General features: G+C 36.8%; 1 protein-coding gene across 1 annotated transcript in view; it reads left to right on the top strand.

Moving 5' to 3' along the window:
* The window catches only part of COL11A1 (collagen type XI alpha 1 chain), a 224,649-nt gene that overhangs the window by 117,607 nt on the left and 87,504 nt on the right, over positions 1-19,538 (top strand). The window contains exons 24-31 of the mRNA XM_088451298.1: positions 261-305; positions 1,372-1,425; positions 3,106-3,150; positions 4,862-4,915; positions 7,419-7,463; positions 13,876-13,929; positions 14,990-15,097; positions 18,509-18,562. Of these exons, the coding sequence (XP_088307424.1) occupies positions 261-305; positions 1,372-1,425; positions 3,106-3,150; positions 4,862-4,915; positions 7,419-7,463; positions 13,876-13,929; positions 14,990-15,097; positions 18,509-18,562 (459 nt within the window). The remainder of the gene's footprint in view (positions 1-260; positions 306-1,371; positions 1,426-3,105; positions 3,151-4,861; positions 4,916-7,418; positions 7,464-13,875; positions 13,930-14,989; positions 15,098-18,508; positions 18,563-19,538) is intronic.

The following is a 19,538-nucleotide window of genomic DNA, read 5'->3' as shown; positions in this document are numbered from 1 at the left end:
ATATTCTATCTTATTCACTGAGCATTGTTTAAAATAGCTTCATATACAAGTCTTAGCTTAGCATGAAGCTCTCTCTCACCAACAAGAGAGCACCTTCTCCCCATGCAGCTTTTAGAGTGTGAATAATGCTGGATTGTACAGCTGACTCCTGGCTGCAGAGTGTGGTTCAGGAATGCGGCACAGTGTGGCAATGTTATGAAGTGCAGGTCTGTTCCCTGCTCACAGCGATGAATGAGATATAATGGTTTCTTTCTCTACAGGGTCTACCCGGCCCACAAGGTCCCATCGGTCCCCCTGGTGAGAAGGTAAGATCTTCCTTACATGACTAATTACATTGTTGTGTAGACTGGACTATTTCCTATTCTTTGTTTGGAAATAAACATATGTATGATACAGGTAGGTAAAATAAACTAATATTAGACCATAAAGTAGCTGAAGCCATGAGCATCTATTGCACAATATTGCTATATTTAACTCTATGAAAAAGCCAACAACCGGTTCCATTTTCTGAGCTCTAGAACATTTATAGAAGTAGCATTTGCATAGTGACACATACTGTATATCTAGAATAGCATTGTGCCTGTCTCTGTAAGGATATAACCTTTGAAAAACTACCTAGACAATTATGTTTGAAATGTAGAAACTGTGACCAGAACTATAGTATCTCATTTATTTGATGTCATTTCTTCTGACAAAGGTAATTAGTCTTTCAATAGGCACAAATCACAAAGTATGTTTAAATATACACTTTTATAAATGTTTTATATTTTAGTGATAAATACAATAGCTGCACATATCACTGGTATTAGTTCAGAGAGGCGTGAATAAGTGCATGAACGTGTATCTTATGTCTTACTGTATGTGTTGCTCTTTTCAGTTGCAATACAAAAGCCATATGTAAAGGTTATAAAAACCATTTGCTTGTTCAAAAATGTCAGTGCACGTTTACTTAATAAATATCTTACACATGTAAGGTCATCACAAAGTGCCCTTAGCAGGCACAGCATTGCACCTGATTAGGTTTGCTTGTTCCTATTGATTGGTATAGATTTATTTTTTGAAATAAAACAATACAAATGACATAAATAAGAAAAGTCTACATTTAATAGTATGGCAAACTTCTAGTTGTAGTTTGATACCAGGGCTGACTGTATAGTGCATTGTGCTTTGTAGCAGCATCTTATCTGTATAATTCTTTCATAGCTGTATCATTTTCCTAGTAAAATTACATGTTTGAGAGAGGAAACATTGATGCATTATAGTACAAGTTCTAAACAACATTTAATTTTTTGTTGTTCATCATTGTTTAGACTGCCATTTATATCCTTATTATATAATTAATAATTAATTTCTGTCCTCGTGTGTATTTAGGGTCCACACGGAAAGCCTGGTCTGCCTGGATTACCTGGATCTGATGGACCCCCAGTGAGTAGACCAATAATAGATGTTATCGTTAAACAAACATTAGATTACAGATAAGTTGCAAATATAACACAGAGCATATATATAACACACAGGTGCACAAAATATCATAATACATAATTCTTGAAAGGTTTAATAAAAAGAAACAAAGTAAATATAGAGTAAATTAAATAAAGGTTGATTTCAATTGATTAAAAATTGATCTAAATCAATCAACACAAATGTTGTGTTTCTGGGGCAAAATCACAATTTACTAACAAACAATTTTATATAATTGTTTAAGTGTTAGTAAATGTGTGATTTAGCCCCTTACAAAACATTGATGTTGCTTGATCTAGATCGATTTTTTATTTATTAAAATCGACCTTTAGAAAATGTACCCCTAAGTTCATCACCTATAGTGCATTTTCACTGTAAAATATATTTAACTTTGTTGATATGAAAATTATTTTCACACACATATAAACTTATAGTAATAGAATGCAGACAAATTCAGTTACTGTAGAAATTAATGCATAAAGCTACCTGTAGTTCAGTCGAGCATTACTAATGTGTAATACATTCCTGAAACATTTACAGTAGAACACAGGTTCTCAAACTCAGTTCTCAGGACCCCAAACTGCGTGTTTTCCAGGTCTCCTCACAGAATTACAAGTGAGATAACTAGCTCCACCTGTGGATCTTTTAAACTGTGTCAGTAAGTAATGACTACACCTGTGCACCTGCTGGGTGACCTGGAAAACAAGAACTGTGTGGGGTCCTGAGGACCGAGTTTGAGAACCACTGCAGTAGAACCTTGATTAACTGGAATGGTGCAAATTATCTCAGCAGCTAAAATATAAATATATTTTCTAATTCAACCTGATAGTACAGTATAGTCACCTGAGGAATGCTGCATGTGTTCATTTCCGGCACAAAACTAAGATGTTTGACATTCTACTTTGGCTCTACAGAGTGAACAATGCCCACATTAACAGCTAAATACTATACAGTATGTACTATACATGTATTTTGGGATTTACAGTGATTTTGATTATCCATGCAAACTCTCCCCTCTTTTACTTGTGATAATCAGGTTCTACTGTATTATATTTGCGTAGTTGTATTTAAGTTAATGTAGTTTTTTTGGGTCATTATAATTGCATAGTATATAAATACAAGTATAATATTAAGTATGCTTGCATAATATATTTCTTTACTCAGACATGTTTTTGTAAAATTACCATATTTGTAGCATTGCGTTGTGCTTTAGTTTTGGTGCAAGTCAGTAATCAAATGACAATAAGCAAAAAGATGCAGCAATGAATTAATGTTTTATTGGTCTTTTGTGAATCAAGCCCAATTAGCTTCCTTTGTATCTGTTCTTTATGTGATAAACACAAACAATCTAAGGAACATTTCTGCAATATAATTTGAATCTTAAAATGCCTGCTATAATTCATTTTTTGCAATTTTCTATTTTTCTCTATTCCTCATAAAAAGTCCCTTTGGAGGGATAAATGTGCCGTGCATTGAACTGGAGATACTGTACTTTTTGATGATTCAATGCTTTGCAATATTAGAAAGTGATTTTACTACTGTGTATAATATAAATCTTTAATTTTATTGTCTGTTTTACGGAGAAAAATTTGACGGTGAGATACATTCATTTAAACATATCTTTATTTATCTCTTGTATTTTAGGGTCACCCTGGTAAAGAAGGACAATCGGGAGAAAAAGGAGCATCAGTAAGTTTTCTTTATACCAAAGATACCAAAAAGTTGTGGGATATTTTTTAGTTTTTTTTTAATACATTATGCAGTGAGCTGTGCAACATATAGATACAATGAGCATACAATGAAGAAGTCTATGGCTACAAACAAAGCCCAATGAATTTTCCAGAAGAGTTATCTACTTGAGGGACTGCAAAGAAAACATAAAAAGAACACTTGTTCACTTGTTTAAAATAGTATTTAAAAAACAGCTATTCACACATTAAACTCAGTTTAGTGTCTTGAAGCATCAGTGAAGCTCCCTCTTATAATGCATGGTACTGTGGTATACATCTTAAGATCACAGAATAATATACAGTAACAGGAATACTTTCCTATGGTTGGTTGTTTTAAACAAATAAAGCAGTTAAATGTTATAAAAACACGTGGAATACTTTATATTACTGCTCACATGTGCTATAGAATAAGAGGTGATTGAAGCTCAGGCAAGTGTTCCTTATTCAGAGTTAGGGATGGGAATTAAATGATATAACATTGGAACCATTAGAACCATTGATCATTTCAGTGTGTACTGAAAACTCTTTATCATAGAGGTCATTAATCTGTATAATACCAAGCATACCAGCTGCATTCACCATACAGTAAGCACAACCTAAAGCACAGTAGGTAAACTAGACAGACAAAAAGAAAAATGGGATTCTAGGGGAAGTTGTTAATGTTTGCAGATATAAGTGTCAACTTTACAGATAGAACTAATACATAAAATGAAAAAATGAATAAACACTGGATGGTATGCAGCAACACTCAATAGATTCTAGTCTACCAACTGGACCACAGGCACTGAAGAAATAAACTATAGTAATAAACAGCTACTAAAATGAATTAGGTACTGTATTCTATCAAATAAATCAAAGCATTAGTTCCATTATATTATACAGATATCTAAATAACATATGTTAAACATTTTTCTTAGTGTTTAGGATGAAATGATTGATTAAAATATGCTTTGAAAGCAATTCATAATATGATGGTATAACAATGATAACTACAAGTGACTTGCTGGACTTTCATCGGCTTTGTGCAATACGCTATAACAGACTCCAGATGGTGCTGTGTCAACCTGCCGTCTGTACTGCACTGTCCTAGCTCGAGTTGTGATTGTAATTTACTCTGCAAGAAGAACAGTCTTATCTTGCAATATGAGATCACAAATAATGATTTAGACCAAGAAGACCTGTAAATGTTCAGAGAAACAGTTTCCTTTTGCTCCTGTGCAGATAGATCATCCCTCTTTTTCCTTTTGGTTATATTGTTGGAATATCATAGATTTTGAGCTAATGTCTGCACTCTTTAATCTTCTCATTACTAAATTTACCATAGGACATCATGGAAGCCTTAGGGTAAAACATGTAGCAAGATGCTCTACATTGACCATTTTTTACTATGATTTTGTTTTATACAGTTTTTGTTTTGTTACTAGGCAGATATATTTGCGGATAGTTACATATTAGAGGAATTACCCAATTAACAGAAAGGTTTATTTTCCTTAGAAGTTAGGAACATATACAAAATAACCAAGTGGACTTTAAGTAGTTGATGGAGAAGTTTATATAATGGAGAGTTCACTCTATTCTCAAATAACTGTACTCACAGCTTTTAGTGGATTATCTTTTGTCACGTGTCCATCTTAACTGCAGCATTATCAAATATATTTTTTTATTTCTAGGGTCCTACTGGTCCCCAAGGTCCTATTGGTTACCCTGGACCTCGTGGTGTTAAGGTATGTATGTTAAGTATTACTCCCTACATAACCATTTTTTGAAATTATTAGGGAAGGGTATGTTTTTTAGGGGCCATTGACTGCCGTAAGACCCAGTGCAAAACTATGCATCTCTTCTGCTGCAGTGCACAACATACTTATATCAGTACCTGCAATATACGTAAATGTGCCTAGCGATTGCTGTTAATCTAAGATGGCATTTTTAAGTCCATTTGAGAGTCTGCAAAGCACTAGGTTCAAAAGTTATGTTTAATCTCTGCCTACTCTGTGTCTCATAAAATCACCACGACTTAGTACACTTCTTCAGCTGTAATGGTGTCAACATTCTACTTTTCTGTTTACATTCCAATTCATTTAAAATAACATATACTAATTGATGCTCTAAATAGTTGCAACACATTTGAAATTATGTAAACTGTTGTAGTCGAGTGTCAGATGTGTTCACAATAACTTCATTATTACTTAACAACCTCTCCATATTAGGTATACAATGTAATGTACTTTCTTTTCTACCAAACTTGACTGCTAAGTTTAAGTCCCTTTAGCTCCTACGGTCTCTCAGTGCCCCTCCCTCTAGAAGATGGATGGGCAGTATCCTCTATCTTATGTTCATGTTGAAGTTTTTGGTATATATACGACTTGTTCTTTTAATTGCCTCCATGCATTTATTTCTCTGCTCTGTACCCATGTACAGTACATGTTGCTATGTTCATTGCTCTGATGTATGTCATATCTGTACGACTATGGGCCTGATACAGAGATGAACGCAATGCCGATATTTACGTAGATTGGGCAATTGTTTGCCATTGCGCATGCTTGTAAGCCACTCTGCGCATGTGCAACACTTGAATTGCAAATACTCTCACACAGGGGATTCACTCGCAATATGAGTGCCAGATAATCAGTGTCAGATAGTCAGCGTTTGAGGGAGGTAAAGGGGGAGTGGTTAGAAAAATACAGGCATGTCTGACCAGTTAAACACTGTTCTCTGGGTGTCCATAAATTAACCATTGCATTCCAGCTCGCAGCTGGGTGTCTGGAGACCCACTGTGTCTGTGACAGGTTAGACTTACTCAGAAGGTTGATGGCCGCTAGATCAGCATTCAATGTTTCTGGTTTTGTGCGTGAGCAGTGGATGTGAGATGCTTTCAGTGGGTGTCTCTAATAACTGGACGGCGAGTTGCTCATTAGCATATTTCAGCAATTGCGATCCGTGAGAGATCACAGCTGCAATGGTCTGTGCATCCATGTCAGGCCTAATGTCAGGCGCTACAGAATCTGTGACATCATACAAATAAACAATGATGATACCATGCATTTTATATGACCCCATTCAAACCCATTACACACCCCATATGCAAGATATTATTTTATTGCTAACTTAAACTGTAACGTGACTGACAATAATACAATGTAATCAGTCACAAAAAAAATAGTTTATTCACCTTTTCTGTCATGACATTGGCTTTACATGCATGCAACATAGAGGAGTGTCAGCATGGTATTACTTCTGTCTAATGTTGCAAAGGTTTAAGAAAATGAAATAAATGGTTCCAGTCTGTAGGAACATATTGCCAGGATTCGCTCAGAAGCATTAAGTCAAAGATCTGCCGTTCTAGAACACAGATGAGCATGGTTTCTGCATTCCTTTCTGTGAAACCTTTAGTCCTATTAGGCAAAATGTTTTCTTTTCTTAAAATTGTTCAATTGGGTATTTAATATAATGTAAAATGATAAATCAATATACTTTTCAAATGCCCCTTTTTATAATTTTACAATAAAAAAACAACATTTAAGTTCATTGTACTAAAAAGAGATTCAGTTGTATTATTCCAAGAGATGATACAAATACATGCACAACACACTACATAAAAAGCAATAAAGAAATTAGATTTCAGTCCATTGTCACTAAGGGGTCTATTTACTAAGCAGTGTTAGGAGACAGAGGGAAAAGTGATGTGATAAGATGCCAGCCAATCAGCTCCCAACTTTCATTTTTCAAACACAGCCTGTGAGATGGCAGTTGGGAACTGATTGGCTGGTACCTTATCACTTTCGTATCACTTTCACTCCTAACACTGCTTAGTAAATAGACCCCTATATCTTGCAATAGGTTTACAGTTATTGCCCCAATGTGTTTTGTTGTTTCAGGTAATCAATATTTGTACTGACCTTTTAAGACACACTTTAACATTGAACTTCTGACTACACATTAATATTTGAAAATTCCAGAATAACCCAAAATCAAAGGAATTATTGAACTAATCGCTTTGCTGTCATCTATGTTTGAGTCTCGAAGCAGTGAGCTATGCCTGGGATAAACACAGTTGAAGTGGAGAACTATATAAATTAAATAAAATTGAGTGGATAGTGGAAATTTAGATGAACCTTATATCTAGGCTAATTATGTCTAGGTGTTATGTAACTTACGTTCGCATTATTTAATTAATTTATCTTTCTCTTGAAGCCATTGCTGTAATATATTTTATTCTTCATCATTTAGGGTGCTGACGGTGTTCGAGGTTTGAAGGGAGGCAAAGGAGAAAAGGTAAATATAATATATATATAATATATATATATATATATATATATATATACCATTATAGTATTTTAAAGTGTGTCTTGTGTCACTGCATGTGTGTGCAAGTGTAAAACTTATTGTACATTATTATTGTGTAAATTGTGTTACTTCTGTGTTGATGATGTTTTCTCTAGAGCAGGGATGGGGAGCCTCAGGCCCAGGGGCCGTATAAGGGACCCGGAATCATTTGGTCTGGCCCTCTGAGATTTTTTTCTGCTAGCCTCATCCGGATAGCAGGATGCCTAGAATGACACCTTTCAGCCAGAATCTATGCAGCATTGCTCAGGACGCTTCAGACGGTCACACAGCTGCCCTTACAGCTCCCAAGAGCATCCTCAGGATGGCTCGGGCATTGCTGTAATTACTGGCGATTGTGGTCCCACCCCAGGTGACATCATATGGAGGGGGCATGGCCTGCACTGGGCCCGTAAATAATATATATATCAAAATGGCCCTCACCAGAAAAAAGGTTCCCCACCCCTGCTGTAGAGGATTGTTAACCTAAATGGAATTGCAGATTTACTGACAAAGATGGCCACTTTGTACCTCATGCAGAACTGGTTAACAATCTGTACAATGCTGTTCAGCTGAAGAATTTTCCTCCAGGTGTTTTTTTTTTTGTAAAACTGCTATATTTTGACTTAATCCACAATTAGGGAACACAGTATACTTGCAAATAACTATAATAATAATACCTATAATAGGAACTATAGGAAAGGAATTGAAAAGATATGGGGGTTGATATACTACTGTAGTTTCACTACTCAGAGCATTAAAAATCTGTTAGAAAAGATATAAATAGTAGAATAGAGTTCCTTTGAATATTTCAGGTATTGATGGATAAATGGAAAATTGCCTGGGGTTAATACGTTATCTACTAAGGGGGGAATTCAATTAGCAGTGGTAATTTACAGTGTGGTAATTGATCCCCGGGGCTATTTAATTAGCCGAAGGCAGCCGGCAGGCTACACTTAAAGGAGATTTTTTTTTTCAGGTCTAATAAACTGGGTGGTTAACGGGTACTGCAACCCTGTTAATGCATGAATCTATGAACTTTTCACGGATTCTATGTGTTAACACATTTATTTAACAGGTGATAACTTTGGGAACAGGTGAAAAAGGGGATGTAATTGAATAGACTCAGGACTTAAAGCACAAGGTTATCATTCCCCCCCTCCCCTGATAAGTTATAAGGGCTAATTGAATTCCCCTCTTTGTATGAAAGTCCAAATGATAAACTGACTGTTACAGGATTGTACTTTCTGAACTTGGATAACTAAAATCCATGCATTTATCTAAAAGGTCACACAACTGTGAGTCAATCACATTCTGGAACCAAAATGTGTTCTGCTAAAATGATATTATGTGTGTTCAGTATATTTTAACATTCTGCAGGATACAATCCTATAAAAAGCTGTCACACATAACTACACTTTCCTCATAAATATACTCCTTGACTAAAGGTATATAACTGGGCAAGATATCATCATGAAAGGATGAATAAATATCACTTAAATGCGAGCAGGATCTTTACTAAATGCGGAAGCATTTAGATTTATATAATTTAATGATAAGTAATCAGAATAAGTTACACGTATCTATCAATCCACTTTACAGTCATTACCAAGCGAGTTCTATTGTGCATCAGTAATTAAGTACAGTTGGGTAGTGAGAGAATTTTTTCGGATCTGGTCAGCACTCTTGAGAATATTTTGTTATTATTCGAGGACTTTCATTGACTGCTGATTACACAGGGATGTGAGGAATTTGGGGCTCTTCACACTTCTCCGTAATTCAAGACAAACTGCCGAGCTCTACTTTGTTAGCTGAGCTAATAACACTTAATCCAGAGATGTGCTCTGTGCCGCTGGCAGGTGTTTCGTGTACTACTGTACAGATCCATCTACAAGTGGTCATTAGAAGTGAACAAACACACCATAATCCTGCCACTGCTTCCTCTCTTTATTAGTGTTATAGCTGTCCTAGGTAGCACAAGCAGGGACTTACTCTTTCAACTGTATTATTAGCTGAGACATCCAATTACAAGCCCAGCCCATTACGGCATTTCATCATAGTAACCTGAGATATATCTCATGTCTACAAATCATCCTAAAATCACCTTTTACAACACATGTGGACTGAAAACTTTCTCCAAATGAAAGGGGGTAATAACTTTACAAGTGCTGAGAAATGAAAAATGATAATTCATTAGCATGTATTCTGTAGTGTTTCATTAGATGCACAGACAGAAGACCAAGACACAGAGTATATGTGTGTTAGAGGCTTCCATCTATTCATGAAGTGTGTTAGAGAGGAATGACATAGTTACATACTCTCCTGACCTATGTTCACTTATCAGATACATTATTCAATGGCAGCCTTTTTCTCCTGACAACTGAGCTCTCTATTCTCAGGATCAAATGCTTGTTTTTGGAACAAAGGATAAAAGAAACCTTGCAGCAATTCCCCTGCAATAGAAATTTGATTGTAGTCAAACTTTTTATATAAATAACAAGTATGGCTGTTCTGTCCTCGATTTAAACTTCCCTATGGCCTGAGTATAAGTTGACAGACAGCATCTGGTAAAACTGTAATACAAACAATTAATGGGATGGAGTAACAATATGAACTTCATGTAATGCAAATTAGATAATGTATGCAAACAACATACATGAGAAACTGCACAGTGAGATAATGTGTTGGCTATTAACATACAAACACAACTAAATTCTGAACTTTCAGCAGATCTCATGACAGTAAATGTAATTGAGAATTCTTACCATCATTGCTGTTACAAAAAGGAGGATATAGTTGCACATCTTGAAATGACCATTCTAAAATGGAAGACCTGCACTATCGTCTACCCAGGGTGCATTGAAAAGCTTCAATAGATGTCTATAAGGTTCAGATTAGGCTGATATCAGGCTGACCGCTTGGTGGAGTTTACACAGAATAGGGAATAGAACAAACTAAAATTATGCTGGAAGCATGACAATGGCTCAGTAACAAAGTGTTAGGCCATATCAAGGGTCAGATGGACCCAAAGGTGTAAATTATGAAGAGCCTATTGTGAGCTGGAGGGGGTGTGTACAGCATCTTGAAGTGCATGGCTAGCACTTTCCTCCAACCACCTCCACCCCCCTCTCCTCTTTCCTTACATGATACATGCCTTTAATTAGTTTGCACAGTATTTAAGGAAAGTGAAGAGTGGCAAATACCTCCCAACTGTTCTTCAAGTTCCCAGCTGAGCAAGTAAGTGACCCAAAATCCAGACTATTTAATGGAATCAGGACAGTTGAGAGGTAAAATTATGTTAGTTTGATGACCATAAATGACGACAAAACAGAAACTGCATTACATGGTAAATATAGACATTATATAAAATGGTATCATTCCTATTAGTGAGGAGTAATTATGTCAGTATAGACAGGACATTGCACAAAGAAGGTTCAATGGGAAATAGCAGGGCTATATTGAAAGTATGACAACACAGGCATTATACTATATTGCTCAGTAATTTTCTCAGTAATAGTGATAGATATACAATCCAGCAAGCATCCTATTGAACAATATACAAACACAAAGGTAATTTTAGGTACCATTGTACAATATAGTGAGCATCCTTGTGACTGATATACAATATAAAGAGTAACCAATATACAAAGGAAAAAGCTTTCTAATTACCACATACAATACAGAGAGCATCCTGTTGACCACAATATATTGTAAAGCAATACAAGTGATGTATAATGCAAAGACTAGTACACAATCACATACCAAGCCTATGATCAGGCTGCATTTTACACAGGTTTCCTCCACATTTTCCGCCTTGGGACACACAGAATATTATTCTGAATGAGATTTACATATCTACTTACCTGTCCGAGATACCTCAATCCAGCAAACTGTTCCCTCTGCTTCAACACATGCCATTGCCTCCTTCTTCCCTATACTACAAAAGATATTCCATAGGTCCCACCATCCATGCAATGGAAAATGCTTATCAAGGCCCATTTTTCACACCTCTTCATGTTCTTCCCTCTCCTTTATCCTCCTCCTCTCACTTCCTTCATTCCACCACCGCCTTCTTCCTTCTCCTCCCATTATCGACCTCCACTCTCTCCTCATTCACCATCTCCTCCTTCAGTCCCTTTCCTCCTCTTCCTCCATCATTTTCCTCCTCCACTCTCATCATTCATTATCTCTTCTTTATCATCCTCTTTATCATCCTCCTCCTTCATCCTACTTTCTTTTTCTTCTTTTTCATATTCCCCCTCTTTCTTTCCCTATCATCCTTGTGCCTCATCCTCCTTCCTCCACTATTCTCCTCCACCTCTATCCTCCTCCTCATTTCCCAAATGACAATGCAACTGAGGTGGTACATACACTAAGGGGTCTATGTACTAAGCCTGGGAGATGAATAAAATTGAGGGAAATAAAGTGCCAACCAATCAGCCCCTAACTGTCATTTTACAATTGACTCCCATCAGTGCAGCAGCTGGAGGTGAGAGTCAACAGGCAGCAGACCAGTCAGGGAAGGGGGCCAGGCTTCACAGATGCCAAGCTGTCTGCCGGAATCAGTATGATTCCCCGCCGGCCGCATGGCCGACGGTTCAAATCCCAGCAGCGGCAGCCCAACAGAGGAGGAAATCCTGATCGTCCCCAGGTAAGTATAAACTAATCTAATTGTACCCCCTAACCCTAACCCTTCCTTAGGGGTGCCTAACCCTAACCTCCCCCCTGTGCCTAACCCTAATCCCCACTCTAAGTGCCTAAACCTAATCCCCCCTTCCCTGTCGCCTAAACCTAAGTCCCTTGGAGGGCTGCCTAACCCTAACCTCCCCCCAGGGTTGCCTAACCCTACCCCCCCTTCCTCACCCTTCCCCTAGCCTAACCCTAACCCTAAGTCCCCCCCGGGAGCCCTAAACCTAACCCTCCCCCCCACATGGCTGTCCGCGCCCGGCATCCCTTCGATCGGGATGCCATGCGCTGGTCTCCCGGTGTCGGTAAAATGACAGGCATCTAGATTTAGACGCCTGTCATTTAACCCTCGCCGGGATTTAGTAGTCTAGAAGCCGGTGGTCATGATTCCGTCCGCCGGCTTCATAAACGTATACCCTGTCTGCCATAGAAGGTAGAGAACCACTGGATCTCCACTATCAATGGCAATACCATCGACCATCAATTGCAAACCCTAAGCTTGATGACCATCCATGAACTCAGCACACATATTTATTGACTAATGGATCAATGCATGTACAGTACCATCATGTATAAACTCTAAGATGCAGGAGGGAGGAATTTGTAATAAGGTGATTCTGGGGATCAGGAAGATGACACACTCAATTAGGACTAAATTAACAGGCTGGGGCTGGCCTGATCAACCCCGGAAATAACAAATTTTAACTGAGATTGTCTAAAAACCTAATGAATGTCAACTCTTGAACAAACTCTACCACACCATTTTAGTCACATAATATCATGCTATGTTATTACATAAAATAAAATAGAGTAAAATGATGTTCTAGAGTTGGTTCAATATTTGCCATTTATTAGGATTTTAGACAGCTTTGTTATTTACATATTCCCTCAGGAGTTATTTTGGGAGTTCCACCTAAGCTGCAGTCTTATTTACCAAAACGTAACCATATATCATATAATCAATTCCTGATCAGTCCTGGGCCTATTTGTGAGAGCAGCCTAGACCTAGTCAGTATGATTGATCATCTGTCACTCATTGCTTATATATAAACATGCAAAAATACATAAACACAAGTACTGTGTACTTCAGGTCTGAGTCTCCTATCAGCAAAATTTAGGGGGGAAATTTAATAGCATGAGACTTGCAGGTATTAGTAAGATTCCAAAGAGTCTGCCTGATGTTTTAAAGTGGCAATCATTTAAAAGTCAAAACCAACTCTGCATAGAGGTGACCTTGTAGTAGTTTCTATCTAAGACAAGATGGTTTTACTAGGTCATGTCTGTCATAGACAAAAAACTGAACTGGTAGCAAAAGCCAAAAAAATAAAAATGAAAACTTGAATGGGGACAGGCAACAGTTTCACACTTGGCAGAAGGATCATTTGAGTCAAGTATGTGGTGGGGTTTTATGTTCAGCTGGAAAATAACCCAAACTACGAACATTATTTTAGTAATGTTTTTAGGAGTAGGAATTAGTAAATAATGGTAAAGGTGGATGCAGCTTTAATAAATTAGTATACTTGTCTGCTGTATCAAAACAGCATAACCCCCATATTAAGGTACATTGATGTCCATTGTTTATTTGATATTGTTTTAAACGTCACTTAAATTCATGATGTCATTATTCTGCTTTACCATGTATCACAGTATGATTGATCATTATTTGGTCACATTTCAGGGAGAAGATGGATTCCCAGGATTTAAGGGTGATATGGGATTAAAAGGAGACAGAGTAAGTGTTTGTATTACGATTAATGTTTCACTGCATGAGTGCTGCCATTACATGGTTCTGTTTTATATTGCAGTCTTTTCTAGTACTAAATTTATTTACAACACATATAATGGTGCGAATTGCTGAAAATACAGTAAATTGTAATATTGTGCAATTTAAAAATATTTCTGATTAAACCCAAAAAAACAAATTCACATGAAATTTACATTGCAGTGTCAATTCAATTGGCCTGTTTGGCATCATTTCATAGCCCACATAACTGAATCTGCATTTCAGTGCAAATTCAGTTATGCGGGCTATGCATCTAAACTAAGATTCCCCATTCTGACAATGCCAATCCGACTTTCCAAATGGTGACCCGATTTGTGGACAGTGAAGAATGATGATTTCTCGGGGGTTCTGCAAAACACTACATTTCAACAATCTCAGACTCGCCGATTTCTAATCATTTTTGGGTCAGAATCAGCCAATAGAAATTGTACAACATGTTGGATTTTCACGATGCCCAACCCAGGCATCTGCAGAACAGGCAATTGGTCCAATTAATCTAAGATGTTTGGCCCCATTAGTCGAAACTAGTTGCAACAGATATTAAATTTGGATTTGTATCTAAATCATACTATATGCAATATATACTGAAGACATTTATAAAATTGTACAAGCATTTACAAATTGCTGTTACCTGTCTTTTATACCACGAGCTTATGCCAAATGCTACTTTCATTTGAAACTAAATAAAGTACGTAAACCTGCTGTAAAATCACTGGTAATTACATTGTCACTCACATCACATAATTTTTACTGAAAGCTCACAGTACTATAAAATCTGTAGTAATGACATCATGAGACAAAAAAGTTATACGGTTTGTGCTTAAATATTGCTGCTCTAAAATCCCTTCTATGGCAGCAGAAATCTAGGTAGTGTACTGAGTAAATTTGTGGTCTACTTATTACTACTGAAGACCTCAGATAATGTGTACATCTCTCATATGTATGTAGAAAGATTCAGTGAAATAATTCTATATCTCCTGTTTATTGTTACTCTGTTTTCATTTTCAAGGGAGAATTTGGACCATTAGGTCCAAGAGGAGAAGATGGCCCTGAAGGTCCAAAAGGAAGAGCTGGTCCATCAGGAGACTCTGGCCCCTCTGGTCTAGCAGGAGAAAAGGCAAGTAGATTTATCTACGTACCAGTCATTTTTCATTCTCTCAACATACGTGAAGTAACATAATTGATGTGTTCAGCAGTAGTTTGAGTAGATACATAGCATGGAGCATAAGTTGAGCAAGCAATAGGATAAACAAAAGAAGCAAGTAAATAGATTTTTTTTTAAAACATGACTATTTCTTCTGATAACATCCCATAAGCCACTAAAGAAAATAGTTAACTATCAATTTTTCTTCAGGATTGACAACCTGAGAAGTATTGACATTATCTTGTGTCCATTCAACCATTCTTCTTTAGATCCAATACATAGCATGTACACTTACAAGGCACATTCATGCCCATGCTGTTTTATAGAACATATATAAAAGGGTCACTTGTAGTACATTAAACACATAAGGCAATAGTTGAAAGCAACAGATAACATGATAAATGGTTATAAAGTGTAAAAACTTAAAGTTGTAAAAAGAAAGAAATATATATTGTTTAGACTCTTAAGAAGCAATGTTTATAATCCACAACCCCTTGGAAATTAAACTACAGTATCATCTTAATTTTGCCCACATCAATTAATTGTGAAAACAGTCAATATACAATTGAAGTAGGAAAGGTCCATCATCTTTGGATTGTAAGCATTGCACATACATATATGATATATCTACATAGATAACTGTGTGTTTACAAGAACAGTAATAGGAGAAAAACACACACTAAGGGGTATATTCACTAAAGGTCCATTTTAAATTATTTCTAATCGATATAAATCGATCAACATCAATTCTATTTATCACAATCAGCATCTCATTTATTTATGTTTAATAAATACATCCTTCCAAATACCAAACCCAACACTACCTTAACTTAATAGGCAGTACTATGGTCCCAACTAGTTAATTAAAATGCCCCCACCATTAAACTGACATTTGAAAACAACTTTTATATGGTTAGCAACAACCCTTAACTTCAGACTACAAGCACATCCCCCAACCTCATACCCATACAGTGGGGAAGGAAGGAGGGGAATAGATCTTTAGATCTTGGGTCACACCTTCCTACCATAATATAACATGACAAAGTTACAATTAATTAGCATTTTTAAATACTCATCTCTATTATATTTATTGTTTACTTTGAACTACAGTATATTCACAAATCATACCAAAGGAATTATTATTAGAAAATTTGCCAAGAAAAGGAAAAGTATATTTTTTTAGCAGCAACTCTTCAAAATATGAGGCTGTCACTGGAAATACAACTTGTGGATATGATCATAGTAACCTTTTCTAGTAATATATACAGTATATGCTACAGAATTATATACATTACAATTTCTATCTCATATATCATATTGGAGCACTGCATGTTCCAGCATGCCCACCTTGACTGTATTAGAGATTTTCTGTACCTTTAATGTCTGTAGTGCAGTTCTTACCTGGGAAGTAACCTCAACAGCCATATGTCATGTTCTTCACACGTCCTCTTTAGTCCTATACTGAAATCCATATCCTCTTCTTAGAACCTCTCAGTTGTTTCAGTGATCAAGTTTGAAGAAGAAATGTATTAACAGAAAAGCACACACTACAACCCCGATCACTATGACTATTATTGCCCACAATGGAGATATCAAATGCACACACCATTGATGGCTTGCCATCGATTGTCGATGGTTTTACCTTTTGAGAGCCTGGCAGCATTTTGTTTACCCCCGATGCAGGAGGCAGAGAGCTTAGCTCGACCCCTGATGTTGCCTGCAAAGCCCCACCCACTTTTCTGATTGTCTTGCTGCCCGAGTCCTGCCTCAACCTACTGCACTGATGGCCATCAATGATGTATGGTCAATAGTGTAAAGGTCGATGGTCAAGGGTCATCAATGGTTTCACTTTGATTGTTTCTTGCTATCACTATAAATAAACAATGGCACAATTGATGGCATCATTGAAAGCCATCCATAGATTCAGTGCAGCTGCAGCAAAGCTGCATGCTCCTCCCAGCTCCTCAAAGTTGCAAGGTCATTAGGACATGGCAGACACCAGGATTTGTATTGAGACATCCACTGATGGCTTAGCAAATCCAAGCAACTGTGTACAAAGGTGCAGCATCGGTCTCAGGTCAGTCGGTAATTGGCCTTCTGAGCAACCCTATGATCATACAGAATAGCCACAAGAACTGAGATGCCAGATCCATTTGTACTCTATAAGGGATTGTAGTCAACTTTCAAAGACACTCTCCGAAAAAGGTTGTGACTCGTCTGTCTTTGAGTCATCACCCACCCTTGTTGCCTCCCACAAATGGTCTTTGCAAATAAAATCCTCACTATGAGTGACTTCGGTAATGAAACTTGACGCATGCACAGTGTGACTCAGACGCACGTACAGACCATCAATAATCTCTCAGCAGGCTCGACTATCGCCCCCACTTCATCGACCAGATGATAATCCACAGAGACGGGGTAACAACATTTCAATACAGCAAACATTAATTCTGTAATACATTTGGAACTATTTTGAATAACAGAAAGTAATTACATGCTAACAAATAGTTTACACCAAACAGCCTTATCTCAGGAAACCAAAGCATGAAGTGGTAACCTTCACCCAAGGAATTGTTGGTTGAAGCATGCAAATGTATCCATGTAAAGGTGTCATTATGGTTGGTTGTTATAAAATAGTCCTAAGCATGAGAGTACACACAGCTATAAGAGATATCATTAGCATTATTTGTAGAGGAGGGCTCTTAGGGGCATTTTAGTCAATCTCACTATAACTCTTATTGGTGATTGTGGGGATTCCCGAAGAGGATGCACCTAGGTTGTCCAAAACTCATACGCCAGCCCTAGTCACTTCCGTAATTCCGAAAATTAGGAACTCCTCTTTACTTTTTGGTTTCATGTTCAGTGTTTCTTACTGAACTATTTACATTAAAAAGAATAAAGCATTTTTTCCATATATTTATCTGGTAGATCCTGAGATGGCAGTAACATCATAGGTTTTATGGTGGTACCACCACTTTACTTGTTTAATAGACTTCCCTATGTAAAGAAGGAATAAAATAACAGGCACTAAAATTGTAGAAATCAACGTAACCATTATTTTTAGAAGGTATAATTGTTTTTTATTTTTTAATAAAATTGTTTAGAATTGCTAAACCAGTTTATGATAGTTATCTTTTAGTCTGCTCACTTTTTACATTCCCCATGCACAGACAATGTCAGCAGTGGTTAACTCTTTGATGTACAGGGCAAACAAAAAAAAAAACCCTATTGGTCTTTACTAATATGTCCTCTTTTGTAAAAGACAAGAAGATTTTCCTATATTAGAAGTAGAAAGGAAGAACATTTTTGACACATACTCTACAGTATAATATATGATGTCTCTGTCCTCCTACTTTAATTATTTTTGCTGTGTTTACATTTCAGGGCAAGCTTGGCGTCCCAGGATTACCCGGATACCCAGGCCGACAGGGTCCAAAGGTAATAAATGTAGCATCAACAGTATATCGTGTATTTCCAACCATAGCAAATATTTGCATCTAACAATGCCTTGAATGCTGAGAGTACTTTTACATGAACACAAGTAGTTCATTGCTAGAGCAGAGTGTTTTTTCCACTGGTCGATCATCTTTTTTTTATTTGTTGATATCCTGAATTTGGCATGTTCCAGCTGGTCCAGGTTAAAATTATATAACTTTTATTATATACCAATAATGCCATTGCTTTATATCTATAGGTGCAATAAGGTGTTCAATATTTAAACTCCCATTTACAGAAATTTCTTTGAAACAAAATAAGTGATATTTATAAAAATGTATTGCACAGGTAACTGTGTCGAAAATGGTGGAAAAATGCCAGAATCTGATGATTCCGCACTTACATACAAGTATTCAAACATATAATTGCATATAATGCAATTATATGTTTGAATTATTTTTACAATGTTAGTAGCAATCATTTTATATTAAGGGCTATACAGTATTGTAAAGAAGTTAAAACCCGCTATCTAGTTTCATTGACCATTTTTACAATTTTCCAACCCCTCTCTTTGACTGCAACTCACAATAAAAATTTCCTGCAGTGAAGTGCAAAGGTTCCTCTATAAATGTCCTATTTCTCAGCAGAATTAAGTGACACCAAGTCACAAATGTACCAATTTGGTCTTTTTGTGTTTGTACAACCACCTGACCGGCGGCAAATCTGCTTCATTTCACCATGACTGTCACATCGATTGGTTTCCAGTCCTTGTTTGTTCTTCAATAGTCTAGAGAGATTTTCTGCCACATCCTGAGATCAAAGTCTTTCTGCTGTTTTGCTGTTGAACAAACAGATCTGTGCATCAGGAGGGTTGCTCCAGATGCTTGTGTTTTACATAAAACAACATGCTGAATCCTTTCTGCTGCTTCGCAATCATGTCCTTACTTGAGAACAAAGCATCTTGTTCTCACGAGTCTGC

The sequence above is a fragment of the Taudactylus pleione genome, unplaced genomic scaffold, assembly GCF_031769625.1.
Source record: "Taudactylus pleione unplaced genomic scaffold, aTauple2 ptg000546l, whole genome shotgun sequence".
Taxonomy (NCBI): domain Eukaryota; kingdom Metazoa; phylum Chordata; class Amphibia; order Anura; family Myobatrachidae; genus Taudactylus; species Taudactylus pleione.
The sequence above is the reverse complement of the archived record's forward strand: the minus strand, read 5'-3'. Positions and strand labels throughout refer to the sequence as shown.